Source organism: Mytilus californianus, unplaced genomic scaffold, assembly GCF_021869535.1.
Source record: "Mytilus californianus isolate M0D057914Y unplaced genomic scaffold, xbMytCali1.0.p SCAF_3, whole genome shotgun sequence".
In the NCBI taxonomy this organism is placed as follows: Eukaryota; Metazoa; Mollusca; class Bivalvia; order Mytilida; family Mytilidae; genus Mytilus; species Mytilus californianus.
The window spans coordinates 48,469,233-48,489,018 of record NW_026262679.1 but is presented as its reverse complement, the minus strand read 5'-3'; the positions used below and the strand labels follow the sequence as shown (position 1 = coordinate 48,489,018).

The following is a 19,786-nucleotide window of genomic DNA, read 5'->3' as shown; positions in this document are numbered from 1 at the left end:
AAATTGTGCTAATATAAAAAAATACGTAGATGTGTATGATTGCCAATAAAACAACTCTCAACCTGAGAAAAATGACGAAGAAGGTCAGCAACTATAGGTCTACTTATATGAATGAGCCAAGTCCCTAAGGTAAATGAGTCTCCAACGGGTTATTTTTTTAAATCTTTGCTTAAAAATAAATTGAAAAAGTGAAAACTGTAACTTTTTGACTGGCCATTTTTTTGGCAGGTGATTTTAAAAGAAGTCTCTGTGTAAAACTCTGCGGTTTACAATGATTGGTAACTCGAAGATGTTCGAGAATAATAAAGATATATTTCCTGTCAGTTTTAATTGAAAGGACAGAATGTAGTACATAATTTTTGAAGGGACAACATACGATCGTCATCGTATGTTAACTGACACCGTATGTAAATTATTCAAATAAGTTCTTTAATACAGTTTTATTTTTTATTTTCCTTTAACCATCTAACAGTAAGGTAATAATTGTCTAATCATGTTCGCATAGAATCTTTTTATTACATAATAAACTAAGATGACAACAATGATGTTTCCTCTGACATGTAATCGTAGTCATCAATCATTTCTTAAATAAAGCTTCTGTAACAAACGATATATATAGGACCACTTTAAAATCAGACTACATGTACATGTACATGTAACAAGTTTTTATTTGAAGGAATGTATGGTCTTCATTCTCATAAATCATACATGTTACAGGTAAGATGATAACAAATATTGAATATAGCATGTGTGAAATACAAATATACAGTACATGTATAAAGTTAAATGTTTGTATGTAATCAATACAATTATCATTCTAATGAATCATTATTGTCTTATTAGTTAGTTGTTTAATTTGTTATAATGTTATGGATAATTGCATGGTAATTTATCTGTCCTTTAATGCGCACCTCGACTGTTAATTAAACATATATGTATCTTTATATGTTTTCTTGTCAAAGGAGCATTTTGTGTTGCAAAATATAAAAAAAAACGTTTTTTTTTTCTTTCAGTTTTCCTCTTTTCTGTTGTCATGACAGTTTTACTTTTAGTCACAGACAGCTGAAAATTAGTCAACGAAGCTGGACTAGGATGATAGTTACTTTGCGTACTGTGGCGTGTAGTAGATATAACGATTTTCTTATTATTGTGTCGTCCATTTTAAGGACACCAAAAGAAAAAAAGAAAAATATTTGAAAATGGAGGGAATGTGAAAATATTCAAGGAATTTTGAATGTCCCTAGATAAAAAGGATTTAACAATTTTCTTGAAAAGGCGACCGCCTTACTGATCGCCGACATGAAAATGAGTCTATGTTTCGTAAGAACATATGTAGCCATACTCCTATGCATAATGCCTTGAAATATTTGGAAAGTCAGATTCAAGAGAGCTTAAAAAACTAGACGATTAGGCAAATAAAATAAAATAGCCAGACAAAATGTGACAAACCTGTTTTGATTTGCGGTCTAGACTTTATAAATGTGCACGATTGAGAAATTTTGATTTACAAGTGTCGTACTACAAGCTCGGATGACTACTACATGTACAATGTAAAGAAAAGTTATGAAAAATAAAAAAATCAATTTATTACGTTAAACATCTTATCCACATGCTAAATGTCACCTTAACCAATGTCTAGAGCTATATATCTTCTTAAAACGAATAGTTTAGACTTTGTACACTTTTATTATCCTCTTAGGATGTTATTAGCAATTATTTGAATATAATAACATAATAATTCCAATTTTTCAGACGCCTAAACCTGCAGGAACTCTAGTGCAGATAGGTTTGAACATTACAACAAATGACTTTGTTTAAAGTACATTTCAGTAGATGGCCACGTTCCAGCAAATTAATTACCAAAATAAACTGTTAAACACATTTGCATATTTTGTCATTATGTCAGCACCGCGATAGACGAAGTTACTTGACAAATAGACAAAGAGCCAAAGAAAAATACCTTTGAACACGCATTGAACGATCTCAAAGTTGTTTTTAATAGAAGTTATGGCAAGAATGCAAGGTAACATGTAAAAAACAATAACAGAAACATAAATATTGACTTTTTCCTAAGCCTTTACGATAATTTAAGGATCGATCGAGGATACTAAAAGCTTTATTGTGATTCGAGATTTTATACATACATACGCTGACGAAATAGAAAAACCAAAAAACCCACACATTAATTGTCTACGGAAAATTAATTATGAAGCTACTTGAAAGAATAACTGATTGTTAGCGTCTATAAAAATGTTAACAATAGAATAGCCTTCTTGCAACTTTCAACATATTCAGTTTATATGATAATGCTTCTGATCTATTCTTTTTTATCACGATCAGACAACGTCGGCTTATTCATATTTATTGTTATAATGTTTCTTGCAATAACAGGACCACAAACAAATGCTTGCTATAGAAACATAAACGTGTGATGTTGTATTGACATATTAACTGTGATACAAGATATGAAAAAAGTTCTCCACTTCTTTGGAATATACATCACAATAATTCAAAGTATTTGAAATAGAACAAAAATATTCAGTTAAGAGAAGTAGCAGACAAATGCAAGAGTAAATGTGGCTCTCAGAAAAAAAGTAGTAACAAAAATACCAAACTCCAAGGTAAATTTAAAAAGGGGGAGTCCATAAAACCTGACAAAATCAATTGTTAGACTATTTCAACCAATGGAACGAATGGAAAACAACTTTCAAATTTGCTGACGTGGTAGATTCATTTTCCGAAGAAACTGGTGGGTCAAACCTGGTTTTATAGCTAGCTAAACCTCTCACTTGTATGACAGTTGATTACATTTACGTTATATTGAAAAAAGATGATATTACGCTTGTGAAAAATTAAGATCTGTCCAGTCTGTTTGCAGTTCGTTTAGTAGATGTCACCAACCAGTGAAAAACATACTAAAATATTAAGGACCATTTTTATTTGAATTATTGCTATTATATACTTGCTGAGATCTACTGTTCATTGGAACACGACACTGATAGGAGTTTTATCAATATGGCTTGAGAATAGCACTGAGAAACAGTTTGTAACTGATTATTGACGACAGATACTAACTCGTAAAACAAGATTGTGAAGTTGGTGATAGAGATATCAAAAGTTATGATTATGCCCCTGAAATGAAACCTTGTATAGAAACGTGCTAAATTTAGACTGATCCAGTCACCAAAGAGTTATTGCATTTGAACTCATTATTTTACTGTCAATGCTTAACGCTATAAAATTGCAATGAAATGTGCAAATTTAAATCATGACCGTGTCATTTACTAAAACCGACTGACAAATCGTGTTGATATTCTACAAAAGAAAATTGCTACTTAAGCGAACCAATCATAATTTCTTTCATTTTTCTAATGAATCTGCATGGGTTATCAAAAGAAGTCAATGTATTTTTGTTATTTAATGTTTACTTATTTAGTGTTATATCTCGTCTCACTATTTTTAATATATACCACCTTTGATAAGTGTTTAGTATGACGATAAATTTTCACTTTTGTTCTCGTACTAGGAACAACAAAATTATTTATTTTGTAAAAATTATTTCCGTACTCCATGTATACCTTACAACAATTTTTTTTTTTTATTTACCAGTGCACGTTATTTTATTTGGCAACATTTTGTCGATGGTTATGGTTGTCTTTCTGATATTGTTTTACATCTAACCCCCTTGTTTTATCAATTTTGTATTTACATTGTGTCATAGATCAAATTTATTCGTTCAGTGTATGTTTACTTGTTTTTGTTAATATGTCTTTTGATTGAGTTAAGCCATTAAAATTGATATTTTATAGTGTGTCTTTCTATGTTGTGATATTACACTATTGTTTCAGGTAGGGTGAAGGTTGGCACCTATTAAAACGTTAAAATCCGTTGCATTTGTTTGCACCTGTCCTAAGTCAGGAACCTGATGTTCAGTGGTTGTCGTTTGTTGATGTGGTTCATAAGTGTTTCTCGTTTTTTTTATATAGATTAGACCGTTGGTTTTCCTGTTTGAATGGTTTTACACTAGTCATTTTTGGGGCCCTTTATAGCTTGCTGTTCGGTGTGAGCCAATCATCCGTGTTGAAGGCCGTACTTTGACCATAACAGTTTACTTTTACAAATTGTGACTTGGATGGAGAGTTGTCTCATTGGCACTCATACCACATCTTCTTATATCTATTGACATTGAAAGAATGGAGACTTTGGGGGAAATTGATTATTTTTGAAATCTTGAAAATTGAAATAAAAAACAAGACAATTTCGTGAAATTGTTGGCATGATACTGATGAAAATTCCTGTCAAACGTCGTTTTTCAAGGCACAATAGCCCATGGAGAAAATATAATACCAAGTGGTCTTTAGTATCACTGAAGAGTATAGTTTGCACAGGTTAATGCCATCTACTGAACGGTCAGCAAATAGACTGGCCATATCTTTATTGCCTGCAAGCGAATTGTCTGAACAGAGCTTGATTTACCCCCGTGAATATATTCAAATAAAAAACGAATGAATGGTTGAACATCCCAATTTATTTTGAAGTCTTTTTAAGATCGGTTCTGATCAAAACGGCCGTTTCAATTCAAAATCGATTTAGTAGTGAGAAGTATGTACATTTTGTAAAGTTTCAAAATTTAGCAAAGCCTGTTGTAACAAGTATTGAAACAGTAAGCCCCTGGTCAACTGAATCAAAGGAGATATAGGATAAAACATCATGACCAACGACTGAAACCAAAAGATATCTTGTTTTGAATAATATAAAACTATGATCATTTCATAGAGGTAGAGAACATGAGGAATTACGGGCGTTAATTTCAAATCCAAATAGTTTACAAATCAACAAGCAAAGACATAAATTTTATAACTTCCAGCTACAATAACATTAAACAAAGTAAATTATCCCGGAAATACGAATCTTATCTGTTCAACAATATGCATTTTATTATTATGTTTAGGATTTTCTAACATGGAATTATGAAGATCAAGAACAGATATATCAACAACTGGCGAGCACATGTAAAGAATAAGAGATAGATTGGCATTGTTATAGCCTTAATTATCAAACATAACGATCTCTCCTGAAGAAACAATTGATGATTATCTCTCTGCAACGTTGAAATAGATAAATTGTTCAATCATTTCTCAATAACTTAAACTTTTGGTCCTTTCTGTTACATGGTTCGATGAAAAGATGCAATCGGCGTATCAGATATTTTACCACCGAAATATGTAACCTCAATGTAGTTCATGATAATCTATTTGAACAGGCGATCGGTAAAAACTTATAAAAATATTAAATTGAAAATGTTTCTAAACAGAAGACTTTATTTACATTTTAAGATAAACTCATCGTCTGAACTATGTATACAAATGGTTTGACGGATTGTTTTATTATTATGTTAATATGTAATATCATGATAGTGTGATGTGTATCTATTGAATATCTTTAAGAAAGGTGCCCATAAATTTGTCACCAACCTCGAACTACAAAACGAAATCTTGAATCCTATCAGATTATCAAAAAATACATATTCAATTACCTTTATAATGGTATAAATAACGATGATATAAGTGAATTCTATATGGTTTGACGACCCTGCTTGTATACATAACGTGAAACTTTACATAACAAAGTGTTCATGAACTTGTCAAATTGAGTGCAAAGCAATACGTGTTAAGCATTTTAACACGTCAGCCAGCCTACATGTATTTGCAATGAAGCGCCTGAATTGTCTTTATAGGAGTTGTATTCGGATTTAAGACTTATATTTAGATTGTTTTACACTTTTAGGAGTCCATATGATAATTGTATGCTAATTTTCCTTTTTTTTTTTTGCATTCATATAAATTTAGAACCAATAAATTTTAAAAGTGTACGAACTCTGCCAAGACGAATTAATGAATAGAATGGAATAACTGGTATGTATCAAATATAATATATGTTTGCTGAACGTCAACCCCTTTAGTAATAGTAATAAGGATGTATATCTTTCAGTCATGTAAAGATTTTTCATAATGTGTTAAAATATATTACATACATGTTATACATTTAGTTCAACGGAAACAAATACATGTAATAAACAGTCACACAAAGTGGGCTATGGGATATGCAATGTCATTCAAGATAGTTTAAATAGTCATTGAAATCCTTGCTATAAAGACGAACAAGCAAATCTAAATACGAATGGATATCACAATTACATACACTTTGATAAGATATGATTAAGAATATAAAAATAAACGATAAAGTTTTAGTCCGTAACTGAAAATCTGCAATTAAATCTTTTTGTTTTTACTATCTTGTTAAACATTAAAATTCAGACCATTTTCGAGTAAAGACTAAAGGAAAAATTAATATGTGTACTTTGATACATGAACACAGAGCCCAAAGAAAATGTAAATGACAAAAAATAAAATCTGTCAGCAAGAATTGGTATAAAAATAAACTCATCAACGATACCAATCAGGCTTATATTATAAAATTATTTTATTACATAATGGATTATAGGAGTCTTACTTTGACCGATATGCAGGAAAAACAACTAGAACACTTTAACCAATTTGTAAGTCCTTAACTTTGTGTTCTGTGTACCAGAAACATTTTTTGGGTTAATCATGGGAGGCATATTAGATAGTAATTGAGACTATATCGTGATATGGGCCACCATCGGACCATTGATAAAAACGTCGTTCAGAAAAAATAGGAACATGTAATGAAACTTAAGATTAAAAAAGTATAACAAATATACCGGACTCAAGATAAGAAAGGGGAAGTCCATAAAAAACTGATTAAATGTTATTAACTATCGGAACGATTGAAAGAAAACTGTTATATTCCTGACTTGGTACAGGTGTTTCCCGAAGAAAATGGTGGAGTGAACATGGTTTTATAGCTAGGCGAAACCTCCCACTTGTATGAAAGTTGTTTATAGTTCCGTTATAATGACAAAATTGAGTGAGCAACAACAAAATAATAACTACATGTAGCATTAATCCACCCAAGTAAAGTTTAAGATATTTATACGTCAGATCCTACCTTTCTCCTTGCTTCTGTATGATCCACATAAAGAAGAGATATGCATCCAATATAAACTAACATAAAACTATACCTGAAAAATATAATAAACGTAAGTTGTGTATTACTAAATGGAACTCAGGAGATTCCCCGTAGAGAGTTTAATATACATAACATAAGAAAATGATATTTAAGAATAAAAAGTAAAAAATCATGACTCGTTATTCAAAAAGCCATGTCGTCAAATATTAAAAATGTAACTCTGACAAATAGAGGTTCCAAATTTACTGAGTATCTTTTTCTATACAAAATAGAAAAAAATACAAGTCTTTATAAAAGTAACAACATTAGCTGAGCAAAGTGACGTATTAACAGTGCAAGATCTGTATGAAAAAATGGTAACATATTAAATGATTTCCCAAACATATTAGAACCCCACTGACTACATCGCACACCAACGCGTCTTGGAAAGAAAGCACGCAGACAACTACAACTGCCAGCTATATAGCCGGCTAGATAGTCTGCTGTGTACAGGCATAAAATGTGATGCGGTTTTATTTAAAATCTTCCCTTTGTAGCACATAAATCAAAGTTTAATATACAAAGGTGCTCTTGCTAACAGATTCTAACAAAAGATTTAAGGCAATACAATTTTTGCAACTAACAATCCGCCTTCCCTGGCACTTTTGTTGGATACCTCCTGAAATATTAAGAGTTGGAGTGGAGTTGAAGTGTAAACGTAACGTAAATATACTTGTTTTCAACCTCTCTCATTAGACACTATATATGTATCAAATCAGAACCATTTAAATTATTTACATTGGACTAATTATTTGGTCATATTTCAATGATAATCATTGTTTCATTTGTTTTACCTCAATCCATTGGCCATGAGTCAGTGATATTCAGTTAACGATATATATGAGAGGCTAAACAAATTAAAACGACCCCAGCTCCCCCAAGTATAATACAGTAAAATTGATTTTGGTAAATAATGTAATAATTATAAGCATGTATTTTACACACCACCCTATACAATTGGTTCTTTTCTTTTCAAAAGAGTCAATCTTGAAACGCTTTTGGTTTGCTGGGTTTAGTGTTAAAAAGAGATTAGAGAACAGACAGCCAAATTGAATTCTATATGCTTTGATAGTTACTGTAGCCGATGCTTCAACAAATAGCATTTCATTCCCCACTAATAGATGTATCCAAGTGACAGTTGAAAATATTTAATTTGGCTTCTGGTTCTATGCATACATGTATACTATTCCTTCAGCATTAAAAATCAATTTCTCTTTACTTAACTACACTGAAATTTTGATCGAATTGCACTGCTTTATCAAAAATCTAAGTGAAAGCATAAAAATCAGGTATTTTTTTCTACCTGATATTACGTAATTTCCAATAATGTCTACCTTTTAGATGAGCCATATCAATTTCTTCTAATTTGAAGATTTGTTTCTCCCTTAAGTACTCGTAGTGCAACAAGTTATATAATGTAGTTGTTTCTGTACATAATGATTCTGGCAGAATTAATTCAGTTGTTCGAAAGAGTAGTAAATGGGAGAATTTGAAGAACACTCAGAGTCAAAATAAATATTTGTACCCTTAATTCACTAATTATAACAGATGACTGCGCTTTAACTGGTACATACTTTCGGCAATTGCCGTTTCATGTACTATTTATAGAAAAATAGTACTTTATAGCGAGACCCGACAATTGTTGGTTTTCAGATGTTTCAATTCAGTTTAGATGCAATGCTAATAATATAATTAAAATGCCCGAATAATTGCTTAGTGAAATCTTAAGTGTATTAGATGCTTCTTTTGAAATACATAGCTTGCCAATTTACTTGTACTTCCATTTCATGTACTATTTATAGAAAAAAATTATTGTAGTACTTTATAACGAGATCCGACAATTGTTGGTTTTCAGATGTTTCAATTCAGTTTAAGTACAATGTTAATAATATAATTAAAATGCCCGAATAATTGCTTAGTGAAATCTTAAGTGTATTATATGCTTCTTTTGAAATACACAGCCTGCCAATTTACTAGTACGTCCATATTAACATTGAATCTAAAATTATTGATGACACAAATTAATGACACCTTGCTGAATTTTAAGAATAACCTGAATGCTCCCTTGTCAGAAAAAGCAATCAAACCGTCAATTAAAATTTTAACTTTGTTCAGTAGTATTGTAGTTTTATGATCACAGAAGTAGAAATGGTATTTACTGTCGTTGGTATGAAGAAGAATGTCAATTCAATGCCACCTTTAAACTACTAAAAATTTACATTAATTTAACATCAAACTGGTCATCCAGTTCTTAACACCATACGATGGTCTACGATCTTCACAAAATGTTGTTAATAATGAACGAATTTGCTTGTAGTTCGAGTAGATCGTGACATATACCCACACTTTGATGTGGTATATTTCTAACATCAAGTTCCCTTAAATCCATGTAGGATAATTTATTTGTTAAATATCGCGATGGTGTACAGTTTTAGAGGCGAAATCGTGTACAAATTTACCCTCAAATCAAAAGCTAAATCACGACTGTCGTAGTATTTATATGCTCTCTATAATAGCAACACAAAAATTACGTTTTTAATATAGGCCTACAACATTACACAGAATTCGGTTCTGATTTCCAGTTATTTAAAGGCAATTAAATACCTTACTGTCATTGTATTGTTGTTTGATATAAGTCTATATATATGTATATATCCATTTCGTATTGCATAATATATCTTATACATGTTAAACGTAATGCAAATGAAAATGTTTGTTAAAAATAACACATACTTGCACCAAATCAACTTGATGTGAGTGTACTTAAGAATGTAGTCAAGTGAAATTAAAAATATCTGGAATTTAAAATTGATACTACATGTATAAATCAAAGCATTAGTTAAGGAACAAAATAAGCTAAAAATATTGATAAGTTATGGAACTCCTTTTCGAGAGATTTGATTTTTTTAAAATGGCGGGAAAAGGCTGACTCGGGCTTTTACCTTATATTAAGCATTGGCATTATTTGGGTCTCAAATCGTAAGAAATAAATCTAGAATCTGCTTTAATTTTGGAAAAGACCTTTTATGAGCTATTGAAGTCCTCTATGAATAGAAAAAATTGTGATATTATGCAAAATATATTACCCTATATCAAAGGAAAAAACCCAAGGAGTCTGACAAAAATCCCTAAACCTGAAATGACTACATCCTTAACAATGAATTGACAGATTGATTGTTGCCTTTTTTTTAACATCCAGCGGCAAATATTTCATGCATATTTAGGACGATTTTTAAAGATCCGTATACAATTGCGAACAGTAATATTTCTAATGGCGATAATTTTAAATGTAAGACATAACTCGTAAGCTAGATGCAATAAAAATATTTCTACCTAAAAATGCACTAAGGCATCAATTTGATTAATAATTCTTCGGACAAAAGCTCCAAAAAATATGGGGCGAGCGAGCGAAATTTTTTTGTTTTTATATATTTCTTGAAAATGAGTTTTTTTTTAGGCGAGTGGTCTACAATTGAAGCGAGCGGAACAATTTTTTTTATAAAATTATGTGATTTAGAAGTTGTACAATTTATGTACATGTTATAACTGGGTTATTTCATAGAAAACCGAGGAGCAACAGATACTCTAATGCATATAAATTGATTTATTGGTGCCTGTACCATATCAGACTTTCTTGTCTCACTGTGGTTTAGTTAATTTTGGTTATTTTCTTCAAGTAAGCTTTGTCTGTGTGAATTTTCATTTAAATCCATATATATATTCAGGAAGCATAGCAGATGCAGTTTTACAAGGGGAAGTATGTTAGTAAGGTAAATGACACATGTTGAATAAAATTAAAATATGTATATGTATCCAAAAAAATGCCCCTGAAAGATATTTGATAGTTGTTTTCATTGTATGGTAAGGATTGTTTATTGTTGTAGTTCAGTGTTTCTGTTTTTCCGTTGTTTTCCTCTTATAGTTGATGTGTTTCCCTCGGTTTTAGTTTGTTACCTGGATTTGTTTTTGCTTAATCGAATTATGACTATTGAACAGCGGTATACTACTGTTGCCTTTATTTATTTGTTGCTTGACATCCAGTTGGAACTATTTATGCATATTTAGGATCAAAATATTGAGTGAGGTGAATATTTCTTGCTTTGTGCTAAAACAACATCCTGAGTAAGATAGTTATATTGCTATACATGTAGATCCAAATGTATTAAAATATTCCCTTAAAATAACTGTCACCCCATTCACATGCAATTTTCTTACTGAGCAACATACTCATTTCTTTTGCTCCTAGAAGCTGTAATGCATTTAAAACTCTTTAGCTTGACTAGAAGTGGTTGAACCAATTATACAACCCTAATTATTATGAGCATGCCAATCACAATACGACATCACCTTAGTCTCGTTGGAACTCTTTAAATTCCCCACAACCGTGAACAGAAGAGTTCTACTTGCATGCCCAAAGACTAACAAGGGGATATGGGGTTTCATCAACTTCAAATACTTCTGTGATTTTATAAAAAGTTCATAGGAATTTACAATTCATTTCTTCCAAAAGATAGATAGGTCTATGTCTGTTGAAACAAGGATCGGGGGTGACGATGGTTCTAAAAAATATTGATGTGTTTGTGGTCATCGAAAGATTTTTATTTTTTGCATCCTAGAACAGATCTTTAAAGGTAAAACGAGAAACATTTCGGATAACTGTGTGTTCAATAACTACTTGTCCACGGCACTGCATGTTGGCATCCCGATTTTTGACCTTTTATTTACAAATCGATTTATCACACGTGCGTTTAAACGATAAGAGCATTATATGCAACAGAAAAGCGTCTATGTGAAAACAAAATTTTGGAGCGACATGCGGACCAAAAATTGGAGGAAGCAGTAATTATCTTTTTTATTGAAAAGTCAATTTCTCCAAAACAGGAGCGGGAAAATCCAAAGAACTATTAATCAAATTGGTATGGCCTAAATATATAATGATTCAGAAGTGTGCGGAGAGACTCTGACGTTAAAAGAAGTCCTATTATTAAGTTTTCAACAGCATCCAAGTAATTCTAGTCATAAATTGGTAAGTTATTGATTACTTATCCGAAAAAAAGACTCGACAGTGATTTAGTGCAATTAATGAATTAAACACTTTATAAATTTCGTGCGTTCAAAGCGCTTTTCTGTATTTACCTTCTTCACGCTCAAACCTAAATATTTAAATATTTTGCAGGTAACCTGCTGGAAGGCTGAAGTTTCAAACCTACTCTACGCTCTCGTTTTTAAGTGAAGGTTCACACTGTAATCATTTATCCAGGTTCATCCATATGACAGCTCTATTAACTGATACATTTCTAACATGTGTGATTTTTGTACTCAAAACTAAACAACCTTCAATTGAATAATGCAGACAAATAGTGACAATACAATGTATCTTAAAGTTTATTATAATCCGTTTGATACACTTATTTTTAAATTCGTTTAAATATGATTATATACTAATTATAAAAATAACTACGCAATTGTATCTGCAATCAAAACATGCCATAGTAATTAGGTTTTATAAAACTTGTATTTTATAGATACTAAGAACTGTGTCTTATCAGTTTGAGAGACTTAATTTTATTGACTCTTTCGATAACCAGCTTCATGCTTTCTTTATGCATATATTCACCTGTTTGAAGAACATTTCTCTTCAAAATAACAAGGCATAACCGATTTAATCTATCACCGTAATGCAATTTTCAATGTATAAGATTACAAAAATACCAGAAATGCAAATTGTAGGCGTAAATATTTTGTTTACTCTACCTATTTTTCCGTCATGTGATTCTAGCTATTGTACTCAAACCAGACTATACTTTGAATTATGCATTTTGCATTAGTAACGTTAGTATTGAAACCGAGGTAATTCGGGGAGATGAATGGAAAACATAGGTACATGTAGCATAAATGATTACCATTCATACACCGTCAACCATGATTATAATTGGTTGTGCTTTTCAGTAGCTGCATGTACATTATTATAATTATAACATAGAATATTTATAATTTTCTTTACAATCCTTGTTGTAGAAAAAAAAGAAGGGAAATACTACGTTGACATTAAAAACTCGTAAGTAAAAGGGAAACTGACAACGACTTTATTAAACAAAAAGATAAGAAATACTCCCGTAAGGAGCGGATGGACCTTTTTCGGAACGTCGGCATTGGGTCTTTATTCGGGAATTCAGAATTTGGCCTTTTTTCGCGGGAATTCGGTATTAACACCTATTGGGACTTGGGAATTAATGATTAATTTTTCGGGATCCGAGAAAAAAAAAAACTTTATTTTTTCGGGAATTCAGGATGATACTCCTCTACCGCCCCTCCCCAGATGTGGTCAAACGGTTTTCACTAATGTATAAGCGACGTCCAGCCGCCGATATTACAAAACCTCAACTAAACAATGAATCACCCATACACTGACCACTGCATATTCATAAATTTTTTAAAGCATTGAATCTAATACATAAATATTGGTATCAAAACAATAAAACCCATGGAACAAGTACAAAGAAAGAAAGAAAAAAGAAAGAAAAAGAGATTGCAGTTGATGACTAAAAACTGATAGAACATAGCTTCTTACACTCAAATATTAGTTGCTGTATTTCTACCTATAGTAACGTTATAGACAGTGTATAAAGAGTAGTTTTTACATAGAAGTTAAACATTCATTTTAAAAGAAAGCAAACACCATTTTATATTAACATTTTAAAATATTAATTGCAATTCCATATTATTAAATACAGATGCAATGCTTTCATTGAAAAAGAGTAGGTGTATATTTATTTATGACAAAAAAGAGAAAACAAAATTAGACTTTTCAATATGGTCCTCCTACGTATCACTGTAAAATATGTTAATTACATCATCTTAATTGCATTCATAACTTTTAATTTCACGTAATAAGTTATTCGTTCTTTGTGTTGTTTTATTTATTGATATAATTCAAACAGTGTGCATAATGTTGGAATGTTTGTTTTGTTGAAACTGACTCTTTCGTTAACAATCGGTTAAGAACTTGCTAATACCTTAAAACAGTTTGCGTTTTGAGTTTTGGAATGATCGTTTTTGACGTACTACTCAAATTTGGATTTGGGGTGTTGTGTATTTTTCATCATTTCTTGTTCTTTCTTTCGGTCATTGTGTTTACTGCACTCTGTGTAGAAATGAAAGACATATGTCATTGAAAACGCCCGAATATCTTCTATACTTTGTGCGCACACGGTCGCATTTTTGCGCCTGTCCCAAGTCAGGAACCTTTATAAGTCTTGTTTGTGTGTTTTTTTTTGGTTGATTTGTATGTTTCGGAGTTAAGTGTGGCGTCCATTTCGCTAGACTAGTATGCGTCTTTGTTTAGTGGCCAGCTGAAGCTAACCTCCGGTTGCGGGATTTCCTCGCTACGTTGAAGACCCGTTGGTGGCCTTGGGCTGTTTTCTGCCTAATTGTCGGGTTGTTGTCTCTTTTACACATTCACCGTTTCCATTTTCTATTTCTTATGAGAAATTGAAAACTTAGTCGTAAAAAGAACATTGAGTTGTCGTATCTCTCTGTCATGGATCGTGTTGATGTCTTTTCGCTTATTCATTACACCCCATATCTCATTTTATTCATATATATATATATGAATCTATAGCTAATCTGCAATCAATTCCATCTTCATGCCTAATATATCATGTACTGTGTCTAGATTCTACTGACGAGGAAAGGTAACACTAGGCCACCGAAAGCTGAATTTTTAGTTCAGTCTAGGTGGACGAGTGGTCTAGAGCGCTGGACACAGTGCAGGCGGTGTTGTCATGATCTCCCAATAGTATGAGTTCGAATCCCGGCGAGAGAAGAACCAAAGTTTGCTTCCGCAAATTTGCAGATTTAACATTGTTGTGCGATATTTAGAGTAATTATGTATATATATATATATATAAATACGTCTAAACAAGTGATAACTCTACGACAGATCCATCCATTATATATATAATCAATATATTTCAAAATATAATTGAATTTTTATCAACCTTAAGGACGATGGTGGGTGTTTTCACAGCACATTTAAGATTTACAAGTTTAATATGTATCTGATGTATTGTGTATTGAAATCAGATTGACATTTGAATTGATTGAAATTTACAGAAACATTGTGTTGTGACACAATAAGAGAACAGAACTAGGCAAAAATCAACGAGTGAAAGGCGGAAGTATAAATTTAGAGAGCCATTATTTGACCCCTAAAATTTCAAAAATAAATTTTTTTAAGCGTTCAAAATTATATTGATTTTATTGATATGTAAATGAGATGATATAATATATACGTTTTGTTTCTTATATCACTGTAATGTGATACACATGTCGAAATTGACATACAATGTATATGATCTAAAATAGCAATTTTCACATATAGTGTTTGGACTAATTAGCTATGATTCAAGACCTCACACAAAAACATATTTTACCCACATAAACATTTCTGAATAAAACATCTAGACAAAGTAGCAAATATCTTTTTTAGGGACAACATCTGAAGATGAGGCTATTTTTTGTGGTTTTTGGAATTTTTTCCATCCAATATAGTAAATTCGAGACACAGATACTAGTCGAAATATGAAATTCAAAATTCAAAATATGAATACGGATTTCTGACAGATTTATATTTTATGAACACATATAAAAGATGTTATTTCATAGAGTTATACAAAAATTTTAATTTTTGAATTCAAGGGGTCTAAAATTTCATTTTTCTTTAATTCGTTAAATTAAGAAATACGGCTCAATACATGCCCGATATATTAATGGATCCATGGCAATTAAAATATATACCACGTTTCAGGTCTTAAAATTTTCAATGTAGGTGCATACAATTTTATTTACTTTTAACTGAAAGTTAACCAATTAATGTCCTTTTGATTTTATGGTAACCCACTTTTACAAGGTTCATTATATATTTCGTTTATAAAATTTAGCAAATGTTTATTGTCAAAGTAAGTGTAATTACGACATTTTATGTATGTACATACGAGCTTAAGTGCATTGAAAACTTAAATGTTTCATTTGGATTCCCTTGACTTAAATTTAAAACTTAACTGTAATTCAATAAAAAAAGTTATATAATAGTCTACATGTTAATTTATAATATGTAAAACATGCAGACACGGTTTTTATCAAAATGGAATTGATTTTTAAAATATTAATTCAGCATACTTCACAGTCCATGACTCGATCTCACAGGTGATAATCTATGATAAATACAGAAAACGTGCCCAGAATATACAAACACATATATGCTATATATTCAATTCGATCCTTTACAAATATCAAATTGTAAATATTGTATTTAAATAAAGCCTTTGACTTTGAATTACATTTTTAGCATAAATGTTTGCAGATTTTTTCATAAACACAAGATTATTGTTTCCATCCATGAAAATATGTGTAAGTCATATTCATACATATTGAAATAGAATAAGTTACACTTTTATCTTTCGTTTACATCTAATGTATCGAAAAGAAGAATATTTAACACAGATTGATATGTACAATGTAAAAAATGAGTACATGTTTATTTAACTAGGATTAAAGGGAGCCTCGAGAGACAACAAAAGATTACAAATAGAACGCACAGATCATAATAGTATAATGATATGGTATACATCGTTATAGTAGATTTCATTGTATTATAAAAACATATCTATTTGTGACATGCTTTAAATTTAATAACGATATATCTACCATCGTACATAGTTATGAACATTTTTTGCTAATGTGACAGTTTAATATCATTCGGATCTCTCGGTGCATTTACACGTTTACGTAGTACATGTAGGGCACAAGACTTTTCGAAAAATCAATCGAAACAGCACATGTAATTAGATGCGGAAGATACCAAGTGTACATCCAAAGCTCATAAGTCGAAGAGAAACTGACAACACCATGACTAGAAAAAAAAAAACCCAAAAGACGACGAAAAAATAGACAGATCCACAAAAACTACATAAAAAACCACCAGATAACAAATATCGTTAGTAACTATAGGTCAGCGTACGACCTTCATCAATACTTTCACGCAAAACGAAACATTCAAATCGTACAGATAATAAAAATCTGAGATTTTATACCCTATTGTTGCTCTTTTAGTATCTTTTAATATATATGGTGATAGTTTCAATTTTAACAGCGCTTATGCTGTAAAGTTTGGTTACGTTCAAATTACATAAGAAGCAACCAACAACAAAAATAAAAGAAGAATCTGCGTATACAAATGTGAAGTTTTAAGGAACAAAAAAGCGACGTATAGCTTTTTTTACCATTTGAGGAATATAAAATATGAAACCATAAATCAAGACATTTTGTAGAATTTAACATCATAAAACGTTAATGTATAGCAAAATCAAACTGGAGTGTCCTTTATGTTTTTTAAAATGTCCCTAGGCTCAATGTTGATGACAAAATTGCCGTTCGGGACAGACAATCACATATGATCTCTGGTACAAATATATTTATAAGTAATTACGTCGTTGAAGTGAGTCCGCTACTAAAGCTAAGCAAGTTTTAAAAAGACATACCGAATCCACAAAAATTCTAAACCAATAAAATTCTTAAAAAATTAATAGCATGAAAAGTAAAATATGAATCTGACATATTAAAGACTTTGATATACTTACACATAATAACTTTCAAACTGCCTAATCATAATTGATTTGAATAAATTTCATTTTTTAATTCTCTACCTGACTTTAAAGTGCTTTCTTTTTACGCAGTTAAATACTTACATTTTGTATTTGAGGCTTTCAACGTCTGTTACAGAAAACGAAGTTTGCCAAAATACATATTGCTTTTGCTATTTGTGTAGAATATATTGAAAGTATTACATAATAAATGACTAGATTCCATGATACATAATTTATTTCATACTGACATGCGAACGTTGACACGACCATGTATACACAACAAGTATATCAAAGTAAAGCGTTTCCTTTTTTGTATTTGATATGAATTTATAGATTGACCTTCATTACGTCAGAATTAAAAGTTGGAAGTAAAGATCGAAAATGATACCGCGTAAGTCAATGCTATGAGCCACCTTGAACATTGTACCATTTTAAAATCATCGCTGAAAACCCTTCGGCAACTATCAAGACGAAGAACATCAATTAAAGAGCCAAGAGATGGGAAATAAATCTAAATAGAGTAAATTATATACAATGTATATATGAAATATACTGTATGTCAATAATATACCCTGGGCCAACTTGAGTTTTATTTCATGTTTCATCGCCGGAGAACCCCCAGCAATAATCTAGACGAAGAACACCAATTAAAGGCCAAAAGTTTGGAAATCAAGCTAAAAATAGGGTTGAGCAAAAGTTGATGCTTTCCCGGAACACACTTGCCCCTTGTCAGCTTTTATGTCTTGATTCATCGTAAAAGAACCCCCAGTAACTTTTTAGCTGAAGAACGTCAATAATGCGCCTTTCTTTTGGTGTTTATTTGTAATTCCTATTAATTCATTTTGTCTCGTGTGTGTCCTTAATTTTCATATCTATTGCGTTTTGTATCTAAAAGGGACCATAACACAAATGCAAAGACAAAATCAAGTTATCTTAACGACATTTAAACATTTTATTTAACAAAAAGGCAAATTTAAGTTATCTTAACGACATTAACTGATTTAAAATCTATTTATCAAAGATCTAGGAGGATGTATGTAGTTTTTCATAGATTTCACTTATTTGTATATTTATAATCGGAACAAAAACACGTTTGAAAATCATTATACAAGAATAATTATAAGTTCAAATTAAGACATGCTAAATTTAAGTAAATAACACATGTCCTGTTAACATAACATGCCTCAATACCTTCTTTCCGAACATGAATTAAAAGTATGATCTGGTAATAAATTAGATAAAATCTAAACAACGTGTTATTTTAAAAGATATGCAGATTACTTACCTAAAATATATCATTTTGTGTCTTTATTGATGTACATCCGAAAATCGAAATTAAAATCACAAAAATAAAATCAAGTTAGTTCTCTATGTAATAAAATTTTTATCTTAGTCATTTCACAAAGTATGAAATATGTTTGTCAAAGTAAATATTATACACACTATTTTGCCTATAATCAACGAATTGTACCACATCAAAGTATGAAATTCGCCCCAATAGTTAGTTACATCGTATTAATCCTGGGAGAAAGTTGAAGAGTCAACACGCCTGTTGCAATACTTAATGTTTAACTAACGCTCCAGCACACACGATGGATGAGAGACTTCCCTTTATAACAACATACTATAACTTTCTCAACAATGTGAAAAAGGTTATGAAGTTATTCTTTGTCAAAAAGGTCATCAAACAAGATTTTTTCTACATCTAAAGGCTGTGCATAACCTTTGCGTATTTGTAAACTTAATGAATGAACAATGTAGTTAAAGAAAAGGTGTGCCCTTTCAAGTCGGCGAATTATACAAATTAATTTGACGGTAGAATGAAGGTTTTCAGTCTACCTATATATATAGTATCAGTAATATATATCATTTATATTGAAAATTGTGTAGGTTTATATAAATAGAGGGTGGTAAAGGGTTTTGCCATTTTTATTTCACGTGCAGCCGTGAAAAAGGTTCGTTATTCACCGTGTTTCGTGAAATCGGTAAAAAGATCAACGTGCAAGATATTTTTTAGTGTTCGTTCATCGTGAAATGGCAATTTTATT

At 31.0% G+C, this 19,786-nt stretch overlaps 1 protein-coding gene and 1 long non-coding RNA gene across 3 annotated transcripts in view; one reads left to right on the top strand and one right to left on the bottom strand.

Moving 5' to 3' along the window:
• The window catches only part of LOC127734754 (thrombospondin type-1 domain-containing protein 4-like), a 57,324-nt gene extending 37,786 nt beyond the window's left edge, over positions 1-19,538 (bottom strand). Inside the window, exons 1-2 of one of the 2 annotated variants that reach the window (XM_052244759.1) lie at positions 19,024-19,538; positions 7,033-7,105 (exon numbers count right to left, since the gene is read on the bottom strand). In XM_052244759.1, coding sequence (XP_052100719.1) covers positions 7,033-7,105; positions 19,024-19,037 — 87 coding nt within the window. In that variant the 5' untranslated portion in view covers positions 19,038-19,538. Of the gene's footprint in view, positions 1-7,032; positions 7,106-17,840; positions 17,889-19,023 lie in introns of those variants that run through there. The other variant, XM_052244760.1, reaches the window with a different exon arrangement.
• Positions 543-1,887, top strand: LOC127734767 (uncharacterized). Its single transcript, XR_007997747.1, has 2 exons — positions 543-717; positions 1,014-1,887. It is a non-coding gene; the product is annotated as an uncharacterized LOC127734767 (long non-coding RNA).
• Positions 19,539-19,786: the final 248 nt, after the last annotated feature.